Source organism: Engystomops pustulosus, chromosome 2 (genome assembly GCF_040894005.1).
Source record: "Engystomops pustulosus chromosome 2, aEngPut4.maternal, whole genome shotgun sequence".
Classification (NCBI taxonomy): domain Eukaryota; kingdom Metazoa; phylum Chordata; class Amphibia; order Anura; family Leptodactylidae; genus Engystomops; species Engystomops pustulosus.
In genome coordinates, this window is record NC_092412.1 from 154584861 (window position 1) to 154609673 (window position 24813).

The window sequence follows — 24813 nt, forward strand, 5'->3', positions numbered from 1 at the left end:
TAAAGTAGGCTGCATAACTTGCATACTGTAAGGTGGAATCCCTGTGCACCATTCTATCATATATGTGCCATATATGTGCCTGTTTAGATAGGTCTTTGGCTTTACAGGATATGTATCTTTGTGATGAGCCCAATTGATCGGGTACAGGTTTTCATTTTGGGCAGAGAGGTTTAGAGCAGAAAGGGTTATGCTGTCACATGCTGCTCTCAGGCAAGAGAGAGGTTGGTCAGAATGCCAAGGTCTGCAGGGCTTTCTGGCTGGAAAGGGAATGCTTTGCCAGGATGTGGTTCCCTGGCTGAGTGCTTTCTGCCTCAAAGCATTCTGGGAGGGAGGGCAGCTATAATTAGTCCTGTGCCTGGAATCCAATGCCTGCTCCCTCCTCTTATCACTGCACCATCTGTCTGCCCTCTACCCTCCCCCCACACACACTCAGCTGTGACACAAGCTCACTTCCTGATGTCTGACTCTATAGGTATATGAGAAGAACCTACTTGCTACAGATGAACCTGCAATGTCAGCCTAAACTATAGAACGTTCTCTTAGTTCTGGATGCTTTAATCCACATTGTGTATGATATTGGGGTTATTCACCACCATTCATTGGCGTTTGACCTCCAATCTCTTAATGCTAATAAGATAAATATTATAAAGTGGATAAACTTTTGCACCACCAGCAAAGTTTAACTCTGTCTACTTAATGCCATCTTCTCACCCAGTTTAGAATTTGTTTAGACTGATATCTATTGACCCTCGCTGTAACTGTCTTTTTAATATTGTAAACTGTGAAAATACATCTGTTTATAATGTTGTGTCCTCTTAATGTGGGACATAGTGTCCCTTTTACCTTTGTTTAAAGGACACCTACAACCAGGTGCTTCTTATGCCCTTGTTTTTAAGAAATAAAGGTTTTAAAAATTATGCAAATGAGCATGAGGGGCACCAGGCCTCATTGACCTCTATGGAGCCGGAGCTGTTTGGGTTCATTTGCATAATTTCTAAAACCTTTTTTTTTTTTTTTTTCGAAGAACCTACAAGAAGCAACACCAATGAAGGTTTAACAATTCTGGTATAATTACACCTAGCTATACACAGTTTGAAAAAGGTATACCACACACTAATACCAACCAGGCTGCATGACCGTGTACGAGATGCCAAGCAGTGACTTTGGGTTACTTTTCCAATTGAGGCCACACTGCAGTCATGTAGAGACTATTAGCCAATAATGCTCCGCTGGGGGGTTCTGGGAAGTATGCAAATATATATTTTCCATTATGAGATAAGAAAAACATTGCCTCTTTAGCTACCTTGTAAGGCAACCCCCTTAAAGGAAACCTATTACGAGGAATCTACCATCAGAAGTAGATCTGATGGTGCATTCTACCTGCATGCCTCTGCCCTAATCTGTAATTAAATAATCCTGGAACCTAACCTAACTTGTTAACTTTATTTTAGTAATATGTAAATTAACTGCAGAGGCTACTTGGGCGTGGAGAATCCTCCCATTGCCTTACCAGGCTACTCCACGCCCCAGTAGCCTCTGCAGTTAACTTTATTTTAGTAATACGGAACCTAATTAGTTAATTTACAGGATTATTAAATTACAGATTAGAGCAGAGGCATGCAGGTAGAATGCACCATCAGATCTACTTCTGATGGTAGATTCCTCATGGATTCCTTTAACATTAAGCTTTACATTAAACTATTGCAAAATGAAGAGTCACAACTGTAGACAGCACTGTTTCATTGTGGTTGCACCTCTTAAGTACAGTGTAGTCACATCCTGGATACAGTATTCGATTTGTAAAACCTGGCAAGCACATAGGCTGTGATTCAGACTGAGTACAGTGTGTGTTTAGCCCATATAGGAAAATATACAGAATTGCATTTACTGAAATGAGGATGTTATGTCAAGTGACAGTCTCTTTAAGAAAGCCGTAACCCACTATACTTTAAGTTTCCTTAGTTTTATGTTGCTGCTCATTTTGCATGGTCTTCTGTGGTTTTTTTGTTTTTGTTGTGTGTTTTTTTTTTTATTTACATTCACAATATTTATGACAGTGGGCTTATTCCTTTTTGCTTCCTCTTTTAATTTCTTACATCTGTACCGCTTTATCGTTTAAAGCTTTTTTTTCTGTGCCACTTTCTATTGATTCCTGTAAAAAATGTATATATTTCTTATAATGTTGCGTAGAGGGCCAAAATCACATCCATTTCTTGTCTAATATGTTTGAGATTATGGAAGATTTAGGAGATGGTTTAAGAAAACAAGTGTTACTTACCTATAATCTCTACCTCCTTACCAGGGCTGCAGCAGTAATGTCTCATAGGCTGCAGTTGTTAAATGTCACCAATCACTGACTTTGTCACAGTTTTGGCCTACCTTGGACATCCCTTTCAAGACCGGTTTTTAATCTAGAACCTTGGCACTATTTTGGAAAATATTACATTATGGAGTTTGCATATTTGCAGATTTGTTTTGGTGCTGCAGGTGATAATGTTCTTTACTTTTTAAAAGTAAATAGTTGTACATTAGTGATTTTAAGTTATAGCATATTTATGAAGGCACAAATTCTGGAATAGACAAATGCTCTAAGGCCACAGGTGCACACATGAGAATGCAAACTTCTCTCGGCACAACAGGCACACAGTAAAGGTTGGCATTGGAGCAGTGCCTGCAGGAAGAAATGGCATCTAATTCAGTATAATGGCTTGTGTAATGCGTTGTCGAATGTAAAAAAAACCAAAGAATGAGAACGAATGATTAGGCTTTGTAAGAGGTCTATAGTCCTTGTAGGCTAAGGTGAGCTGTAGATGGGAAAGCGGAGGATGCAGGGGGAAAAAATGAAGCCTTGAGGAGAGGCGTGAGGAGATCATGGGATTAAGTTGGAGAGGAGGGGGAGAGCTTGCAGCCCTGAGGTGAGGACTTGTGTGTGTGTGTGTGGAGAAGAGACACATTATATATACACCACTCTGCTGGATACTGAGATACAGATAACAGGAAAGAGAAAAAGGAGTAGAGAGACAGCAGGGGGAGAGAAGAGTAGAGGAAATAGGGGGAGGAGAGGGAGGAAGAAACTGGGAAAAATATCTTGAGAGGGACACGAAAGAGCAAAAACAGTCCAAAGGTTGGGATAGAAGAGTCTGGGTACAAGGGGTATGGGAGTCCGGGGAGTCAAACACTGCTAAATCTTTCAGTTCCTCCCTCTTTTGGATTTATTGGGATGTACAGAGACTGCACAAAGCTCCAAGTATCAAGATTGTGACGGTTTGTTTCTTTTACAGATGTCAGTGCTGCTAGCCTTGTCCCTCCTAGCCTGGAAAATGGAGAAACCCCTACCGAAAAACATCCTCCGCATGCAAAGGAGGCCGAGAGGGGCCGCAGAGTGACCCTAGGCTGTAGACACCCTCGTTCCAGGTGAGCGTGTAAGCAATTATTTGCAAGTCACCTGTATTACTTAGGCTGGAATACTTTGCCTGCAGCCCCATTTTACACTCCAACCCAACCTTAAATTTTCCCATGGCATGTTCCCCATTGCATTCTATGTATTTTTTAATTTTTCGTTCAAATGTTCCCGCTTCCCGACCACCATACGGCTATATATGTGCTAACTGCCCTTACCCTGCGCACATAACATGTTTTGTAGAACTATAGACATTGCCACATCTCAAATAGTTTTATTTCCTGTAGTCTGAAACGCAGTTGGTGTTCTATTGACCACTTGCCAGAATCGCCATGATAGTATGTCAGCGGGCGGTAAAGGGAGCATTGAGAGGGCTGATGTGCTGAGGCCTCTCCATAGTCCATGGTTGTTTTGTGTTGCTGGAGTATGCAGAAATGGTTTAATAAAGTCATCAATAGGTCAAGCAGTCCCCAAATTGGTAGCAATGAAAACATCATCTTGTCCTTCAAAATATGACACTAAATACAGCTGTTGAATGAAAAAAATTATTAGTGTCAGAATATGAGGAAACTTTTTTTTTTTCTTTTTTTTTTTTTTTGGTACAAATGGTTTTAATTTTTTTTAATCTAGTAAAACGTATTAAAACCTATGTTTGGTATCCCTGTGATCTTACCAAAGAATTAATGAGTCATATGGGGCGAACCGTGAAAGCTGTAAAAGCAGAGCCCACAAGAAAATGGAGCAAATACATTTTTTGTTAATTTCACCACATTTGTATTAATTTTAAAAAGAGCAACAGCAGAAAAAGATTTAAAGGAGAGAATCTCCTGTTTTGGGTGCCACAGAGATATGAGTGCTTGAAGTGTGCCCCATATATAAGCAGGCAGTCCCCAGGTAACATACAAAATAGGTTTTGTAGGTTTGTATGTAAGTCGGAAGTGTATATTTTATAATTGCAACTCAGACCAAAATTTATTTTGGTCTGTGTGACAGTTGGATTTTAAAAACTTTTGGGTTGTAATAAGAACGAGGATTAACAACAAAGCTTATTTGCAGACACCTTTGATAACTCTTGCAGCTTTCTTTGTAGCCTATTGCACTATAGTACAGTAAGTTACCAACATCCAGAGGGCCATTTGTAACTAAGGGTCATCTGTAAAGCACGTGTTCTGATTTTGTCACAATAGTTGTTTCATCAGCCTGACTCTTGGTGACATTTTACAGTTGTGGTAGCTATGGAAAAGAAAACTTAGCGTGTAATCTGAACGTCAATCCTTTTCTCGTTCAATATAGTTTTCTAATTTTCTTAAAATAAGACCTTGTCCTCATTATGTTAACTAAAAGTATATTAATCTTTTAACAGAGATCACAAATACAGTGGGAGAAGTTCGAAGCAAGACAAACAAGAAAGTAAGTACATTTGCATCAACACCTAGTTTCATAGAAGTCACATCTCATTTAGTAATGAGAAATTGGACAATGTCTGATGCATTAGGCTAAATTCATAAAGAGTAGTAAACCCTGCTCTAGTTATATAGCTGCCTATGCCTTCCTCTAGACTGCAATTTGAGGTCCAGCAATGATGTCCTGACACACAGGTTTGTCAGCTCTACACCTACGGCTGTATAGTTTTGGCCAAGATGTAAAATTGTAATTTTTTTTTCACTCAGACTTTCCTCAATTTTATTTCCCCCTTATCCAGCATATCTCTTTGCCCCCAACTTTGATGCCCCCTTCTCTCTATATTATCTCTTTATTTTGCCCCCCCCCCCAATCTACTGTCTTTTGTCTTGTCTTTTGTTGCCTCCTTTTTATGTCTCTATACTGCACTATGCTAACCATAATCCTAGGGCCTTGAATAGTTCTTTTTTTTTTTTCCTGTCCCTTTTACTCCTCCCTTAATTTTGCCAGGGAGGAGAAGCTGCTTTGGCAGTATTGGTTTGGCTTTTGGCTATAACATTAGATACTGCCCCAGCAGAATCATGCTTCACTTAACTGGGTGAATGAATCGAATACGTTTAATTGATAAGACCGTACTGAACACAGTCACTATTTTGTTGGCTCCAATAACAGTATATACAATGAGCAAACTCGTCCCCTACAGTAAGTGCTTTGTCAGGTGAGGAGTTTTGGGGACAAGCCCCTGTGTCTGACACCATTGCTGCACCAAAAGGACATAGTTAAATTCCTATTCCAAATTGTTTTTGTGTTTACTGATAAACTCTTTAAAATCATACTGAAAACCATCTGTAAGACAACCATTTTACCATATCTATCTTTTGAACTTGCTATTTACTACATTTTTCTGTTTTAAAGGGATTTGGTATTTGTTTTGCCAAGCTTGTATTTTCTTCTGTAAGTGCCAAAAGAGTGTGAACAATATATTATAAAATAATATATAATATTTTATATTATATTAATTTTCACTAATGCTACTCTTAAAGATATATTACACAAAGATGGTGATGACCTTATTTTTTTCCTTCACAACGTATGGCACAATGACAGATTTGCTCATTTTGGAAATTCTGGATATTTTACACTAACTTTCTTTTTCCTTGTATAAAACAAAAAAAATTAGTTTTTAATTACGTATACAGCGATCTTACTGATCTTCATACCATCTGTGTTTCTTTCAGATTCTACTTCAATCCAGCTTGAACACCAAGGAGAAGTTAGCCAACCCCAGCATTCTTGTGGCCGTTCAAACAAATCGTTCTGTCGTTCATCTGTAGGAAACACAAAGCTAGGTGTTGATGGAATCATCGCTCTACTTAAAAGTAAATGTGGCAACGGTCGTGTCAATCTACAGCCAGTTGTACGTTTGATGGATATTATGAAGGACCTCAGTCAACTATCCCATGACCTACGATCCAGTGGTGTTCGTCTTGATTATACCCATGTTGTTAGCCCTCCATCAGAGAATGAGGATGTAGAACCAGGATTACAGTACAGCTTCTTTTCGTCTCAAAGCCTTGCATGTGGCCTGCGGAGCCCAGAAGAAAAGTCTTCAGAAACAATTGATACCAAGGAGCCAAACCCTGTATCCCCAAACCCAGACTCAAGTGAATCTGCCAGTTCAAATGTTCTTAGGGAGTTAGCGGCCCTTGCCTGGATGGAGCCTCAACCATTACAGTGTGCGCAGGAGAGAGAACAGGAAGAGATGGTAAGCCAGGATTGGGAGGACAGTGCTAGTCAAAGTATAGGGCAGAAAAATGATAAAGATGAATCTTCAGGGGATGAGCAGAACTATGATAGGCAAGAAATAGAGGAGTCTGGGGAGGAGCAGAAAGAAATAAAAAAGGATGAGGACATTTGTGAAGAGCAAGGGCCAAATAAGCAGGCAGACGGATTTAGGAAAGAGAGGGAGCGAAAACAAGCAGATGAATCATCAGGTGAAGAACGGGAAGAAAATAAACAGGAAGAGGAGTCAGGAGAGGAACAGGCCCACAGCAAACATGAAGAATCATCAGATGAGCAGGAAGATGAATTAGGAGTAAAAATAATAAAGGAAGACCAGGAGGATGTAAAACTCAAAGGGGAGCAGGGTAATACGCATGGTGATCATGAAAGAAATTTAAGTATTAAACATGAAGAGAGGACAGAGAATGAAGGGGAGTCATCAGATGATGACAGAAGGGTAGAACAGTGTAGAAAAAGGTTAGAGAAATACAAAGAAAGAGAGGTTATGGCAGAACCAAGAATGGAAGAAATGCCTTGGATGCTGCCTCTCTTTTCTCCAACATCAGAAACACTTAGACGAACTCCTTTTTCAGCTCGTGGAGGCCACAGGTTTGGTCTCAGAGGCCGCAGGGGGGATAGACCTGGAAGAGGCCGTAGAAGACGACCCGGGAGACCTCGAGCATCAGAGAGCCTTTCACGTGCATATGTAATGCCACCTTACCACCGAACACCAGAAGAGTCCAGAGCATATCGAACTCATGAACAGAACTCAATATTTCCACTTCCTTCTCTTAGTCAGAAAACTTCTGCTGTTGAAGTAAATGTGGAGCAAGGCCCACCACAGAAACCAAAAAAAAAGGGAGTACGCAAAATGGTTGTCCGGATTGCCAGAATCCCAATGCCAATGGGAAGAAGAAATAAAACAAGCTATAAAGTATCTTCATTCAGTAGCACCCTTAGTGTTGAAGGGGGAGAACTAATAGGTGGTACAGGCCCTGGCCCTACCTCTCTACTAAAGATGAAAAACAATGGTCGAAATGTTGTAATGGTTTTTCCACCTGGTGAGCTTCCAATTATCCTTAAGAGAAGAAGAGGGCGGCCACCTAAAAATCTTGTCCTAGCTAGAGAAGCCCCACCAATGCTGCCTCAGCCCTCACCTATTGAACCATCTATACCACCTCCACCAACTCCCCAACCACCCCCACCAGTATCGGACGGAGAATTTGTGAAGAAGAGGAGGAGAAGAAAGCAGAAATTGCCATCTCCTCAACCTTCGTATGTCGCTGATACCAATGACAGCAAGTCTGAATACAGTGATGTCCTGGCAAAGCTTGCTTTTCTGAACCGACAAAGTCAGGGTGCTGGACGAACATCTCCACCTCGTTGCTGGACTCCCACACTGCCCGATTCAGTTCATCAGGCTCCGGAAACTCATAATATCTCTCAATTTCTACACAGAGTTCAAGGTTATCGAAGGAGAGGTGGACGTGGTGGAGGCCCTGGCAGACGTGGTGGATGCAATAGTCATAATGCAGAACTGTCTCGCTGTTCATTTAGTGAATTTTTTGAAGGAATTGGAAAGAAAAAATCAAAGCCAAGAACTGCTGACCCCTTAAAGCCAAGAAAACGTAGACAACCGAAGGCTGAACCAGATCCTAATGCCAAGCCCAAACGCAAGAGGAGATCAAGAAAAAATGGTGCTTTGCTTGGTGAAATGGGAGGAGAGCCTGGTTTAGGATATCAAGGCATGTCTGACTGGGCAAGTGAAGGTAAAGGTGGGCCTTGGATGTCACAGGTATCACATGGTCAATCAAGTGGAAGGCACTGTAATTACCAAGGTCCTGAACACAGAGGCTTTTCTGCCTTGCATAGTGGATCTCCATCTCGTTCAAGCTACTATGCTGGAACTGGCTCTTCTTTGTCTCAGACTGAAAGTGGCGGACAGGATCATCATGGTCTTTTTACTGGATATTTCAGATCTCTTTTGGACTCCGATGACTCCTCAGACCTTGTGGATTTTGCTTCTGTGGCACAGAGACAAGAAACAAGAAAATCTGCATCTTCATTCTCTGGGTCATCAGCCTCCCCAAACCCAAGGGCACTCCAGCCCTTTTCAAATTCTCGTGGTGCAAAATCTGGTACTCAAGAATCATCATACCAAAGTTCAACAGCTGCCAGACAACCATTTCCTCCAAACAGAGGTAATGCAAATTTTGGCTCTCTTTCCCAACCAGAATGCCATGGGTCAGATGCCTTTCAAAAGCTGCTTTCACGTTCTCCCAACTCACAAAGTGCTGGAGGTTTTAGCCAGTTTGGAGGTTTTCCTGGATCTAGTGGACAGAACTTATCTGGCCATGGTATATTTGCACCAAACAAGCAGTATGCAGCTCCTCCTGACTGTTTAGGTAATAAGGACTGCAGCTTTTCTTTTAGTGGTGGCGGAAATAGCCTCCCTTCATCACCAGGCAGTGCCCATAGTAGCACAAGTTTCAGCCAGCAACAACAATTAGCATCAGCAGGGACAGGTACCAACGCAGTTAAAACTCCCTTTTTCAACACATCAGAGATGCCACCATTTCCGCCACTTAGAAGTGAAAGTCGTTCAAGTACCTCTTCACCAGCTGGATACATGATGCCTAAGGTCTCTGGACCAATGTTTCCTGTTGAGAACAATCGCAATTTCACAGGATCTGTAGGTGCAGGTCAGTGGGGATTTCGACAAGGGTATGGCCAATCAGATTGGGGTAATGAGGGTTTTGGTCAGCTTTATGGCCCAGGGTTTGATTGCCATGTAACAGAATCTAATGTTATCTTGGACATTAGTAATTACACACCACAGAAGGCAAAGCAAAATACTGACAACATGTCTGAGTCCTCCTCTGACAGCACACAGTACACGCAACCTGGTGCTGGCTATCGAAGGGCCAACAGTGAAGCCTCCTCCAGTGAGGGTCAGTCAAGTCTCTCCAGCCTTGAAAAGTTAATGATGGACTGGAATGACACCTCATCTGCACCAGGATATAGCTGGAATCAAACTGTCCTCTTTCATCAATCTGCTAAGCCAGGCAGAGGTCGCAGGAAGAAAACAGACATATTTGAACAATCACACCAACAACACCATCATCTAGGGTTCTCCTCATCCTCCCCATCTTCTTCCTCCTCATCAGCTGCAGCCCCACCAGCAGGTTTTCCCACCAAGAGAGGTGGTGGCCCCAGGGGTCCAAGAGGAGGACGCGGTGGTAGCTGTGCCGCCAGCAAGAAAGAGAGAGGTTCAGGCAAAGCCAAATTTTCCCCCAAGCCACCTGCTCCACCACCTGCTTCTTCAGTCAGTCTCTTTCAAGACACCTCAGACTTAGGACTGGACTGCTATAGCGGGGACAGCAGCATGTCCCCTCTGCCCTCCCACTCGCGGGCGTATGGGGTGGGTGAGAGGGAGACTACATGTGATTTCTCTGGACCTTATTCCATGAACCCATCTACCCCCTCGGATGGCACATTTGGCTTCCAGAGTGACTCTCCTGGGCTGGGCCCTCCATCTACAGAACTTGATCCTGGTAAACACTTTCCCCATCTCCCTACAGTTGGAAACACCAGTACTGGTGCACCTCATCCGCCACCACCCCCACCTGGCCTGGGATATGATAATCCACTACAAGACTCCCCCTTTTCTCCTAATTGTTCCCCTACTCTTGAGCTTCGGCCGGGGGAAGGAAGAAAGCTTGTGCCGCCTTCCCACTCATCCTGTGATCCCCTGAAACATAGTCTCCCTCCTCACTTGCCCTCCTGTAGGGAGCAGCTGCCCCCCCAGTCAACACATCACCGATATGACCCTCCCAGCTGCAAGAATGCAGGATACTGGTACCCACCCCGCAGTCCCCCCTATGATGGAAAGGGTGGGTTACTTTCAGACTTTATGGGTAGGCGGGGAGATGGCGTATCTTGTTTGAGCCCCCACATCCCAAGCCCTAAAAGAGACAAGGAAACGCTGGACATGGTAAGGGGGCATCACAGATCATCATACCCTTGTCCTTTGCTAAACGATATTACTCATTCCCCTGTGCAAAGAGACTCAATGGTGCAGCTCCAGGATTCCTATCGTTACCCGGCCTTTCCTCCCCAGGGTCCTCCCGTCTTGTCACCACCAACTCTGAAGGGTGGCTTTCTGGGACCCGAGAACATCCCAGAAGACAACTTCACAGTCACATCCCTCTAGGGAGAGTGGCACTCCCAGAGTCATCCGGAGCTGCATAGTACAAAGGGCGAGGTGAGACACTGCAGAGAATGTTATTCTATAACTGAAAAACTAAATTTCCTTTTCCAATTTTAATGATTTAAGTTTTGTTTCTTCTTTAAACTGAATAAGCATTTTAAATTTCTGCTTTCTGGTTACCTTTGGAAGCCCATTTTAGTTTATAGAACTTTGCAAATAGATATTTGAGTAACATTATGGACTTTAAAAATATTTTTCAGACCTACATACAAACAGTTTTAAGACTCCATTTTCCAAACTAAGCTGAAGTCTAAAACAGAATGTGTGTGCTTATTCTTGTTTCTAGCTATACTATATAGGGGTGCACCACCTTTTTCGGCCCAGGGGCCACATTTTCATGCCGCTACCCTTCATGGGGGCCACACTATTAACCAAAAACCTAGATGCGCCAAAAATCATAGTACAGAGTAAATACCCTCCAAAAACCACTACTGCATAATAATGTATGTAACTTAGACCTCAGAGCAGACTACAATACAGCGCACAAACAAGACAATTTTAATGATGGTGGAAATAGTCTGAACCCATGCAGCAGGTAATTGTGAATAGCTGGCTGCACACAGGGGCTCTGGTAGACCCCAGTACTGTGCCCTGCCTGCAACCAGCCAGGTATTCATCCTTGTTATCTCCTGCACAGGCTGATTTTAGCCTTTTTGGTGCCTGAAATGAAAATAATATAACTACTATAATACTGCCCCCTATGTACAAGAATATAACTACTAGAATACTGGCCCCTATGTACAAGAGTATAACTACTAGAATACTACCCCCTATGTACAAGAATAGAACTACTAGAATACTGCCCCTATGTACAAGAATAGAACTACTAGAATACTGCCCCTATGTACAAGAATAGAACTACTAGAATACTGCCCCTATGTACAAGAATAGAACTACTAGAATACTGGCCCCTATGTACAAGAATAGAACTACTAGAATACTGGCCCCTATGTACAAGAATAGAACTACTAGAATACTGGCCCCTATGTACAAGAATAGAACTACTAGAATACTGGCCCCTATGTACAAGAATAGAACTACTAGAATACTGGCCCCTATGTACAAGAATAGAACTACTAGAATACTGGCCCCTATGTACAAGAATAGAACTACTAGAATACTGGCCCCTATGTACAAGAATAGAACTACTAGAATACTGGCCCCTATGTACAAGAATAGAACTACTAGAATACTGGCCCCTATGTACAAGAATAGAACTACTAGAATACTGGCCCCTATGTACAAGAATAGAACTACTAGAATACTGGCCCCTATGTACAAGAATAGAACTACTAGAATACTGGCCCCTATGTACAAGAATAGAACTACTAGAATACTGGCCCCTATGTACAAGAATAGAACTACTAGAATACTGGCCCCTATGTACAAGAATAGAACTACTAGAATACTGGCCCCTATGTACAAGAATAGAACTACTAGAATACTGGCCCCTATGTACAAGAATAGAACTACTAGAATACTGGCCCCTATGTACAAGAATGGAACTACTAGAATACTGGCCCCTATGTACAAGAATGGAACTACTAGAATACTACCCCCTATGTACAAGAGTATTATACTTTAATACTTTCCCCTATGTACAAGAATAGAACTACTAGAATACTACCCCCTATGTACAAGAGTATTATACTTTAATACTTTCCCCTATTTACAAGTATATAACTACCTACTAGAATACTACCCCCTATGTACAAGAGTATTACTACTTTAATACTGTCCCCTATTTACAAGTATATAACTACCTACTAGAATACTGCTCCCTTTCTAACCCACTTCTTAACAGTAAATAATTAGTCACCGTGCAGGTCATACCTCCCCTTAATCTATTTAACAACAGCAATTTGAAGTAGGTTGCTGCAATAGAGCATCGGATTGGACCACAGGCCTGCTTGCCTCAGCTAAAATCTCCATACATAAATGATATTAAACAAATGCAATTAAAATTTTTGGATGGTAAACAAGAATATTAGCAACGTTACAGTCTATGTAGTTGCAAGTCACGTAGCCTAGGGCAGGGGTGTCTGCAGAGTTTCAGGTTGGACCCGCTCCCTGCTGTCCGGGAAACTAATAAGCTCATCCATCACTGATGGAAGCACTCATCAGCGGAGGAGACCGGCTAGTAATGAGTGCATCTGACATGGGGGTCTCAAGTATTTGTCTTCCGCCTTTGGGGTTTTGCCATGTGTTCTTTTTGCTGTCGCATCAAGGGTGTTGGTTACTAGTGCAGGCCTGTGAAGTTTAGCAGTATGACAATGAGACCCTCCGACCAATAAAGTTGGGCACATTTGTATACTTTCTTATAACATTGACATTTTTATCTTCTCTTGATAAAATAAATGGTTTGTCCAGTATAAAAATAACATGTTTATATGATTGGGATGGATGTGGTCCAGACAGCACTGCCTGCCTCTGTTTGCAAACAAAGACTAGCAGTGACTGGCAGCACCACAGGAGCATGGAGAGAGGTGAGTAGAAGAGGTTTATTGTTTTTACAGCTCTCTCCCCCACAACAGCCATATAAAAAAAATTTTTTGATTCCTCAGACAATCCATTTAATAACTGATCTGGAAAACTACCTAAACTCTACATGGTAATAAGCAGCATTTACATGTGGCATATTTTGGCTTTGTCATTTGTTTGGTTTTGTAAAAAAAAAAAAAAATCCAAAAAGTCACATGAGTTTGCCCCATCCAAAGAGGATGTAAAAGATATTGGGGAAAAAAAGCTTGTTCCAAAACACCACCTTCCCTCGAAAGGCAACCCATCTCGTATATGAACTTGAAAAGCAGCCCTGCTTTGTTACAGTTAGAGGAATGAGCCTTAGAGTGAACCTGTCTCCAGGAATGTGATTTCTAGTCAGTGACAGGTTCCAATAGCCTGTGCTATTTTTTTTTTTTTTTTAGTTCTTTTATCTGCATCTTGAATAATTTCAGTAGTTTTATAATGGTTTATTTTACATTGCCTGGCTCCCTGTCAGCAGTATGTGGTTGGTCCTGGGGGTGGAAAGTGGGAAGCTGCAACAGTCTGTTTGTGTGCATGTGTCTCCTCATGTTTTCTTCCTCTCCTCCACACGAACCTCCTCCCCTGCCCACAGGAAGTGTGGATGGGGGAAGGAGTTGGCTGAATGGGGGGTATAGGTGGTTTACACAGGCAAATAGGCTGCTGCTGCTGCACCATTCCCGGGGACTTGCATCATGCCGCTTGCATGGAGCCAGGTAATGTAAAATAAACTAATATAAATCACCAGGTATAATACATTATAATACATAAATACATTTACATTCCTGGTGACAGGTTCACTTTAATACCAGAAAGTATGGGGACTGAGCGTAATGCAATTTGAGATTTTCTAATTAACCCCCTAGAATTAGAACTGATGCAATCTTACTATTAACCCCTTAAGGACGGAGGGTTTTCCGGCTCATTTCTCGCTCTCCAACTTCAAAAATCCATAACTTTTTCATTTTTACGTGTACAGACCTGTGTGAGGGCTTATTTTGTGCGTAACAAATTTTACTTTCCCGTAATGTTATTTATTTTAACATGCCGTGTACTGCGAAGCTGAAAAAAAATTCCAAATGTGGAAAAATTGAAAAAAAACCGCACGTGCGTCACGTTCTTGTGGGCTCAGTTTTTACGACTTTCACTCTTCGCTCCAAATAACACGCCTACTTTATTCTTTGGTTCGGTGCGATCGCGGTGATACCAAATTTATATAGGTTTTATTGTGTTTTAATACATTTTCAAAAATTAAACGAATGTGTACAAAAAAGAAAAAAAAATTTTTGCCATCTTCTGACGCTAATAACTTTTTCATACTTTGGCGCACGGAAATGTGTGAGGGGTCATTTTTTGCGAAATGAGGCGACGTTTTCATTGCTACCATTTTGAGGTCTGTGCGACATTTTGATCATTTTTTATTTCATTTTTTATGTTATGTAAAAAGGTGTAAAAGTCGCATTTCGGACATTTGGGCGCCATTTCCCGCCTCGGAGGTCACCGCCGGCCGTAACCGTTTTTATATTTTGATAGATCGGGCATTTTGGGACGCGGCGATACCTAATATGTCTGTGATTTTTACTGTTTGTTATGTTTTATATCCGTTCTAGGGAAAGGGGGGTGATTTGAACTTTTAATATTTTATAAATTTTTTTTATTTTTTAAACTTTTTTTTTTCTTTTTTTTTTCACTATTTTTTAGACCATCTAGGGTACAATAACCCTAGATGATCAGATCGCTCCTACCATATACTGCAATACTACAGTATTGCAATATATGGCGTTTTTGCAGGTCTTACATTACAATGAGCCACTGGCTCATTGTAACGAACCTGCATAAACCATGTAGCCTCGTGTCAAGAGAAGACCCGAGGCTACCATGGTAACCGATCGCCGCCCCCCGATGACGTTCGGGGGCGTGGCGATCGAAAAAAAGATGGCGGCGCCCGCGCGCCGCCGTCTTTTAAACGCCGCCCGCGACTTTGCGGGCGGCGTTTAGAGGGTTAATAGCCGCGATCGGTGCAAGCACCGACCGCGGTTATTAGCGGTGGGGGTTTTGTGCAAAATGCAAAAACCCCCACCTCTGTATGAAGAGGACTCAGCCCGTGAGCCCTCTTCATACATCCCTTATACCTCTGCGCCGTAGAGCTACGGCGCAGAGCGTTAAGGGGTTAAAGTTATATAATTTGCAACATATTGTTGTTGAACTCTGAGTTGGAGTAACATTGCAGCCTGCTGTGTTTCTAGGCTGCCGGACTCGGTGCTGTATAACAAGCATTGGATATCCACCATATAAGATTTGCTTTTCTCAAGTTACTTATAAGCCAATCTTACTTAACATTATGTAACAAAGTTGCTTTTCATACTTCTAAGTGACTTTAAGGCATGTTTTTGTGCTTTTGAGGTAGTGCATCATTTATAAGGCATGATTCTAGCTTTATTGTTCTCTCATATGAATTTTGGAGATAAACCAAAATGTTTTTATGGTTATTTGCAGCAGTTTTTTTTTCCAGCACAGATTTGACATTTTAACCTAGGACAAAATTAGTTTTAAAAAAACTCACTTTTGTGATATTTGCAGCTTTCTCTAGTATTGCTGTGTGGTAATGGTGGTGGGTGCACCCGCAGAAAAGGGATATACACTCACCGGCCACTTTATTAGGTACACCTGTCCAACTGCTCGTTAACACTTAATTTCTAATCAGCCAATCACATGGCGGCATGTAGACATGGTCAAGACAATCTCCTGCAGTTCAAACCAAGCATCATTATGGGGAAGAAAGGTGATTTGAGTGCCTTTGAACATTGCATGGTTGTTGGTGCCAGAAGGGCTGGTCTGAGTATTTCAGAAACTGCTGATCTACTGGGATTTTCACGCACAACCATCTCTAGGGTTTACAGAGAATGGTCCAAAAAAGAAAAAACATCCAGTGAGCGGCAGTTCTGTGGGCGGAAATGCCTTGTTGATGCCAGAGGTCAGAGGAGAATGGGCAGACTGGTTCGAGCTGATAGAAAGGCAACAGTGACTCAAATCGCCACCCGTTACAACCAAGGTAGGCAGAAGAGCATCTCTGAACGCACAGTACGTCGAACTTTGAGGCAGATGGGCTACAGCAGCAGAAGACCACACCGGGTGCCACTCCTTTCAGCTAAGAACAGGAAACTGAGGCTACAATTTGCACAAGCTCATCGAAATTGGACAGTAGAAGATTGGAAATATGTTGCCTGGTCTGATGGTCATTCGGATGGTAGGGTCAGAATTTGGCGTCAACAATATGAAAGCATGGATCCATCCTGCCTTGTATCAACGGTTCAGGCTGGTGGTGGTGGTGTCATGGTGTGGGGAATATTTTGTTGGCACTCTTTGGGCCCCTTGGTACCAATTGAGCATCGTTGCAACGCCACAGCCTACCTGAGTATTGTTGCTGACCATGTCCATTCCTTTATGACCACAATGTACCCAACATCTGATGGCTACTTTCAGCAGGATAATGCGCCATGTCATAAAACTGGAATCATCTGACTTCCAGCACCTTGTTGAATCTATGCCAACAAAGAATTGAGGCAGTTCTGAAGGCAAAAGGGGGTCCAACCCGTTACTAGCATGGTGTACCTAATAAAGTGGCCGGTGAGTGTATATTGGCAGCGGCTTTAAGATATTGGTGTAAGGAGCACACATGCATGAGATGACTCTCATATCCCACCTGGAATGAACCTTTGTTCCACACTTGGAAGCTGACACAATAAATTTAATTGAGAGTTGGGAGTTTGTGCTTGACTTAACTAACATAACTGCCTTCACTAATAGAAGTAATATAGCCACTGTTCGTGCTATGGTCTCAGCAGGAGAGTTATCCCACCTCCGGATACTGACAGGGTCAGCCAGTTAAAGGAGAGAAGACCGCGTCCGCATCCGGAGGTACGGCTACTCTCCTGCTGATAGTGCAGTGAGAACAGCTGCCAACATGCCCGTTAGTGAAGGGTGCTGCGGCACGCTCTCAGCTGAAGAGTCCAGTTTCTGGATGCTGTCGGCTTGCTGTGTGTCACCAAAACTTCCTGGTTAGCCATCACTGACATAGGATTTATTAAAAGCTGACTGAGAATATATTTTTGAATGACTTCCAAATCCGCCTTAAGGAATCATGTTAATCTAGCATCGATTGCATGTGGAGAATATAGCTTGATTTAATTAGTCAATGACTTTATTGAATTGCATAGGTTAGGACAGTAATCTTTATAAATTACATGTATCTTCTGACCTTTCTATGGATGCAACTTGTGCCTAGATTGACCAAGTTTCCATCCATAAGGTTTTCCTGGTGAGAGTTGGCTCTCTTTGTATGACATTTGGGTAAGTGCTTTATGATTTGCCTATTACTGGAGAATGGATGGAAAGATGATGAGTGCTTAACAGTTGATTATCTAATTGTAATGGGAGTTAAAATAGCTATAATTGTGAGGATTTTCTTTAGGTTCCTTAAATGGTATCATTTTTGGACCTTGTCTTTAGAGGGGTTGTCCGGACGTTGAAAAACATAAATGCCGCATCCAAAAATAATGCCCACTATGCACTACGTGTGGTCAGGAGAAGAGCATTTTTTTTTTTGGAAAAAAACCCATTTAGGAACCCATACCACAGCAACATTTTTAGTTTTAAAATATTACTATTAAAACTATTTGTGCACATTGAGGTTAATGCTATGCAACATGATATTAACTTAGCATGCTTTGGGGAAAAGTTCTGGAGGGCAGTTTTAGTACATCAGGACTTGGGGCCTGTACTTCAGCCCAGGTGCTGGCAGCCGAACAAATGGACTTATGTCCCTATTTTTAAGTTTTATTTATTATAACTTATAGGAGTAGATGGACATGCTATGTTTGTGGGGGACTATAAACACATTTACTACACTAGGGTATTATGGCATTGAGAGATGTGGACAGTCTTGTAACTGGAGAAAAAAACCCACAGAAATGCTTCAACCAGAAAAAAATACTTCTTTTTCATATGGTTTTACCAAACCTTGTCAGAGCAAGTAGCTACAACACTGTCAATACATTTGCAATTTTACAAAAGCTACTCCTTGTTGCAACAGACACCAATCTGTAGGGGGTTGTCATCAGGGGGCCTCCCAACCATCCCTAATATATATATATTATTATAACAAAGATTGGTGTTTTGGATTTCAACATTGGATCTTCTGTTCCTATTCTAAATAAACTTCTGCCATTGGGGTCTTGCAGTGATATTTCCCATGTTAAGGGTGTGTTGCCATTTTATCACAGTTTTTGGTTGTAATAAATAAACACAAATGAAACACACATTGGTTCTTGAAAGTTTGTCAAACCTCAGAAGTTTCCATATTTCTGTATAACACAGGTTATTTACTGAGGAAATTGATAATCTATCTCATATCTTTGAGTAGCAAAGTTTGTGAACCTTTGCTCTTTAAGTATGGGATGACCTCCCTGTGCAACCAGAGCTGCATCTAAAACTTGTAATTTTAAAATCCTGCACATCAGATTGGAGAAATTTCTTGGAGGAATCTCCTTTTCTTAGTGTGGATCTATTTCAGCTGTTTAAGTGGTTCCCTCAAGTTGGATGCTGAACATTGGTGGACTTTAAAGAACATTAAAAAAACTCTTTTGATCTTGCCTACTCCCTTCAATGACACAAAGTAAAACATTTAGGGTGAAGACACACATGGCGTTTTTGGGCCGTTTTTACTAAGTGCGTGTTCAGATCGTTAAAAACGCATGCGTTAAAAAGCGCATCCGTTTTTTAAAAACGCATGCGTTTTTTGAAAACGCATGCGTTTTTGTCCGTTTTTCCGAAATTGCGCAATGAAAAACGGACAAAAACGCACTTAGTAAAAATGGCCCAAAAACGCCATGTGTGTCTTCACCCTTAGGCTGGCGCCACACGTGGCGCTTTTGTTTGCGAACGCAAACGCAGACAAAGTCGCGCCCACCGGGGCGGGCCTCGGCCCGATCGCATCGGCGTTTCTATGGAAACGCCTGCGATCGGGAACGAGACGCCGGTGTTTCGCGTTAAATTAACACGAAACACCGGCGGCTCGTTCCCGATCGCAGGCGTTTCCATAGAAACGCCGATGCGATCGGGCCGAGGCCCTCCCCGGTGGGCGCGACTTTGTCTGTGTTTGCGTTCGCAAACGCAGACAAAAGCGCCACGTGTGGCACCAGCCTTAGGGTGCGGGCACACATCGCGTTTAATGCATGCGCTTAAAAATGCATTGCAATGGCTGAAGAGTGATTTGCCTAATTAAACAGCAGTTAATAATGTGTTAACGGTTGAGTTTTGTAAACACATGTGTTAACAGCTGTTTAATTAGGCAAATCACACTTCAGCTATTCCAATGCGTTTTTAAACACATGCGTTAAATGCGACCCTTGAAGGGGTCTGATTACTTTCCATATGCATTGTATGTAGTCCACACTTTGGGACCTTCCTCAATACTTTATTGGATTAAAGGGATTGGAGACTTTACCTCATGTTACAATTGTCCGAAATTTTGGGGGCAGGATATTCATTGATTTAATCTATTAATAGTTTGGCACCAATTTCTTGATGTAAAGTAAAGAAATGTATTTTACATCATCAGCCAGCCATTCCTGTCCATACAATGGTTGCAGACAGACGGTCATGTGATCTCTAACTGTCCATGAGCAATCACCCTTCCAGAACTTTGATTGTATTCAGGACCTTGTGTTGGTATTCATGAAGGTAGATTGGTTGTGGACCACATGACACATTTAATGGACATAATGGCAGCTGATGAGGTAAAAGACCTAAACCTGGGGACTCGCTTTACTTTTCAAGAAAGTGGTAAAGTATTAAAAGATGTGTATTGGTAACTTGTCTAATATCACACACACACCTAAAGTGGCAATTTCTCAACCACTATTCTTTGGTAGAATTAAATGTGTGCTTAGGGTTGTTGGCCTCTTGTATGACCCATGTTCTCTGTAAATTAAACTAGCACACAGATGTCCTGACATCTTCCTTTACAAATTACTGCTTTTATTCAGAATTCTTTTTTTCCCATCAATAATGGCAAGCTTCCCAATGCTTCTACTGCTACCCTTTTTCAGCAATGGTATTAGGTTTTTCCTGTTCCCAAACAGAATGATGCTTCTTTATACTAAAAGCTCTATTTTGGTCTTGCTTGTCATATAGCCTTTTGCTTTGTCTAGTTGATTTTGAGTAGACGGGCAGCAATGTTCTATTTGGCTTGTAGTAGCTTTCTTTTTGCTCTGCTATTATGCGCCCCATCTTCTTGATGGTGAACTTATGGACATTAGCTAGTGAAAGGAAGGCCTTTAGTTGCTTATAGATTTTCTTGGGTTCATCTCCATTTGTCCACATGTCTGTGTGGATTGGTGAAGTGCAAGCTCTTTTAGAGATGGTTTTGGAACATTTTCTGTCATATGGACATCAACATCTCTGACATACCGGTAATTGGAAATCTCCTTTTATCCTGCCATAATGCACTTCCACAAATATGTGGCGTGAAGACCAGACTTTGATCACTGTTCAACCTTTTAGCCACCGTACAACAACTAACTGATCATTGCCATTTGACCCTTTAGAAGCTGCAGTCAATATTTATCAAATGAAACTGGCCTCATTGGTAGCTCCAACCTCAAACAGGCCATGCCCCCCAGTGCAGTAAACAGGATGCACTGCAATGATACCTTGGAACATAATTAAAGGGGTTGTCCACTTCCAGCAAATAATTGATATTTGTGTATTGAAAAGTTACACTATTTTCCAATATACTTTCTGTATCCATTCATGTATCAGTTGCCAGATTTTCCTGATCTCTTGCTGTCCTGCTATAGAAAGCTTCTATGTTTACTCCTAGTGGATATAAATCTGTCCATGGTCATGTGATGGACACGCAGGTGCACAAGCTGTTATGATCAGAGTGTAATCGGAGCTGTGTTATACTGAGCCGTGCTCCTGTGTGACCATGGTCAGATTTTTATCCACTAGAAGTATACGTAAAGTATACATAAGTATACAGAAAGTATATGGGAAAATAGTATAATTTTTCATTATACAAAGCATATCCGTTATTTTGCTGAAAGCGGACAACCCCTTTAAGGATCACAGGCCTCCGGAGGTCTTTTGAAGCAGTAGACGGTGTAAAAACTCTACTCTTTGTTGCCTCTAACTTTCTGCCTACGTTACTCCCTCTGCCGCAAATGATCTAAGCAAGGTTTTAATAATGACATTAATACATTTTCATATAGCGCAATCAGATTCTGCAACTCTTTACAGATCATTGGGTACATACGAAAACAAATTAACATATTACAAAGCAATAATAGTTATAAAATATAAGTGATGGCCCTGCTTGAAATCCAAAAAAATCTGTTAAAAAAAAAAAAGTTACTCCCTTTTGAGAACTCCCCTGAAAATATCCTGTAGGGACTAAAGAAAACACCTGATCGGCATTCCATCCCTTCAAAACACTTTTTTCCAAATTATCTGCTATGGGTGCGGTCACACGTCACGTTTAACGCATGCGTTTAAAAACTCATTGCAATAGCTAAAGAGTGATTTGCCTAATTAAACAGCTGTTAACATTTGCGTTTACAAAACGCAAATGTTAAAGCATGCGTTAACATACACGTGTTAACAATGCATTAACGGTTGTGTTTTGTAAACACACGTGTTAACAGCTGTTTATAATTAGGCAAATCACTCTTTAGATATTGCAATGTGTTTTTAAACGCGACGTGTGACCGCACCCTGATTCACTCATACAATGGGATATTGGATAATTATCCTTCAACAAATAATTAACCGGGTCTAATATTTGTTTGATTTGGTTCTCTTATCTACTTTAAGGACATTGTGATGCAGTTTTCACTCAAATGTTTGCATTAATATAGAAAATTCTGGGTTTACACACTTTCAAGCACTATTTTATTTTCTGAAACTAAAAACCTCATTGGAAACCACGGAAGCGGCATCCTTTGTTTTCTGATGCATTCTAAAGCCTTTTGGAACCACACCAATCCTTTCCTCTAGTAGACTATAATCCCACTTCAAGACATGTATCAGAAATTCCCTCTGCTGGAACTAGCTAAAAATTAAATAGACTCCTCTATTGGCATTTCCCCTCCACTTTTTGATTGAACCAATCCTAACGTTCTTATGTGTTACGTCATATTTGTAATTTGGGAGATATGAGGGGATAAAGTAATTGTATACAGTCTTCTGCATATCGGGCACAGAAACCTCAATTCCTGACATTATCATCATATAATAGTCTTTATTATACAGCAGATCCTTCTATATAGTGTTAAAACACTGCTGCCCCACCCTCCCCTGAAAGATTTACATTTAAGGTATTAAGTTCATAAAATTCAGGATAACAAGTGTCTGTTGCTCCTTTGCTTGGCTCAGTGCTGCTTCTCTTCTTACACTGCTCAGGAAAATAATGTCTGAAAATAATCACTGAAAGGCAGAAGCAATCAATTACTGCACCATCACCCAACTGCTGTGTATGAGTGATCCAGCTCAGGTTGATTAGTCCTGTCTAGACAGTACACACGGCTCCTATAATGTTTATGTACTGCAAGAAGCATGCAATCGAACTTTTCCAAGGTCCTGAATGTCACAATTGTTTTTTCAGCAAAACCACTCAACTCGGGGGTTAAACAAGATATGATGCTGCATCAGTGTAGCTACAGCATTCTCATGTTTGGTTCATAATGCATGAAATCAAATGGTAGATTTCCTTTAACCTCTTACCGACATGTGACGTAATAGTACGTCACATGCCGCGTGCGGGCACATGCAGCGGGCTCACGGGCAGAGCCCTCTCCATAGCCAGTAAGTCTTTGCTGCATATTGCAGCAAAGGCTTACCAGTAACACCCGTGGTCAGTGGTAGCACCGATCGGGGGTGTAATGAATGAGGAGGAAAATCCCCATATACTGCCATACTGTAGTATGACAGTATATGGTAGGATCAATCAGACAACCTAGGGTTAAAGTACCCTAGGGAGTCTGAAAATAGTAAAAATAAGTTTAAAAAAATAATTAAAAATACCCTAAAAATGCAAATCACCCCCATTTCCCTAGAACTGATATAAACATAAACAATAAAAAGCATGAACACATTGGGTATCGCAGCGTCCGAAAATGCCCGTTCTATCAAAATATAATAGTGTTTTTCACTGCGTTTAACCTCGTAATGGAAAATAGCGCCCAAAGTCAAAAATGGCACTTTTTTGCCATTTTAAATATAAAATATTCTAGAAAAAGTTATCAAAAGGTTGTACCGTCCTAAAAATTGTAGCATTGGAATCGTCATTAAAAAGTCGCAAAAAATTACACCACCCGCAGCTCAGTACATCAAAGTATGAAAAAAATTTTAGCATCAGAAGATGGCAAAATCTATAAAAAAAAAATTTGTACAGAAGGTTTTAATTTTTGTAAATGTACGAAAACATAAGACCTTTTCAAATTTGGTATCCCTATAATCCTACCTACCCAAAAAAATATAGTAGACATGTCATTTGTGGCGTGCAGTAAAATTCAAGCCTACGGCACAAAAGCCCAAGTACACGGTGCAAATGTTTTTTCACCAATTTTACTGCATTTGGAATTTTTTTTCCTACTTCCCAGTACACAGTGTGGAATAATAAATACCACCATTTTGAAGTGCAATTTGTTACGCAGAAAACAAGCCTTCACACAGCTCTGTACATGGGAAAGTTAAAAAATAGTTATAGATTTTTGAAGGTGGGGAGTGAAAAATGAAAACGAAAAAGGGCTGCGGTGGGAAGGGGTTAACGGGAACCTTTCATTAGGAAGGTCAGTACTACATGACAGGTTCTAATAGCCGCTGGCATGTTGATTTAGAAAATGCCTTTTGTGCATTTTTTTTTTTTTTTTTTTCCCCTTCCTTTAAAAATATGAGTCTCCCTGAAGCAGTGTGTCGTGAGTCCCAGGGAAAGTTCAGTGGATAGATAAGATGGCATGAGACATTTTCTCCTCAATACCGCCTCCTCCCTCACACTTTCTCATCCTCTCCATTGCTTACATCAGCAGATCGTTGCAAACTATTCTCATCTGAAAAAGACCGGTAAAATTAAAGAAACAATTAAAAGCAGTGGAATTACTCAGATGCACATCTAAGGCATTTCTGAAATCGGCATGCCAGAGGCTATTGGAACCGGTCATCATGTAATAATGACCTTCCTGATGACTGGTTCCCTTTTAATGGCGCTTCTAGGAAGTACAATTTGTCCAGTAGCAAACAAGATATCTCAATTGAGAAATGTGTAATGGCACTGCTTGGCCCACTTCAACTACTGTCTAAAAAGATGTAAATCGGGCCTGTATACACAGAATTGTATATTTTTATCCCTTCCACATCTAGGTTTTTCTAAACATACAACATC

At 41.3% G+C, this 24813-nt stretch overlaps 1 protein-coding gene across 1 annotated transcript in view; it reads left to right on the forward strand.

Annotated features, from left to right (window-relative positions):
* The window catches only part of AHDC1 (AT-hook DNA binding motif containing 1), a 70739-nt gene that overhangs the window by 42945 nt on the left and 2981 nt on the right, over window positions 1-24813 (forward strand). Inside the window, exons 2-4 of the mRNA XM_072137006.1 lie at window positions 3282-3414; window positions 4764-4810; window positions 6040-10847. Of these exons, the coding sequence (XP_071993107.1) occupies window positions 3282-3414; window positions 4764-4810; window positions 6040-10796 (4937 nt within the window). The 3' untranslated portion in view covers window positions 10797-10847. The remainder of the gene's footprint in view (window positions 1-3281; window positions 3415-4763; window positions 4811-6039; window positions 10848-24813) is intronic.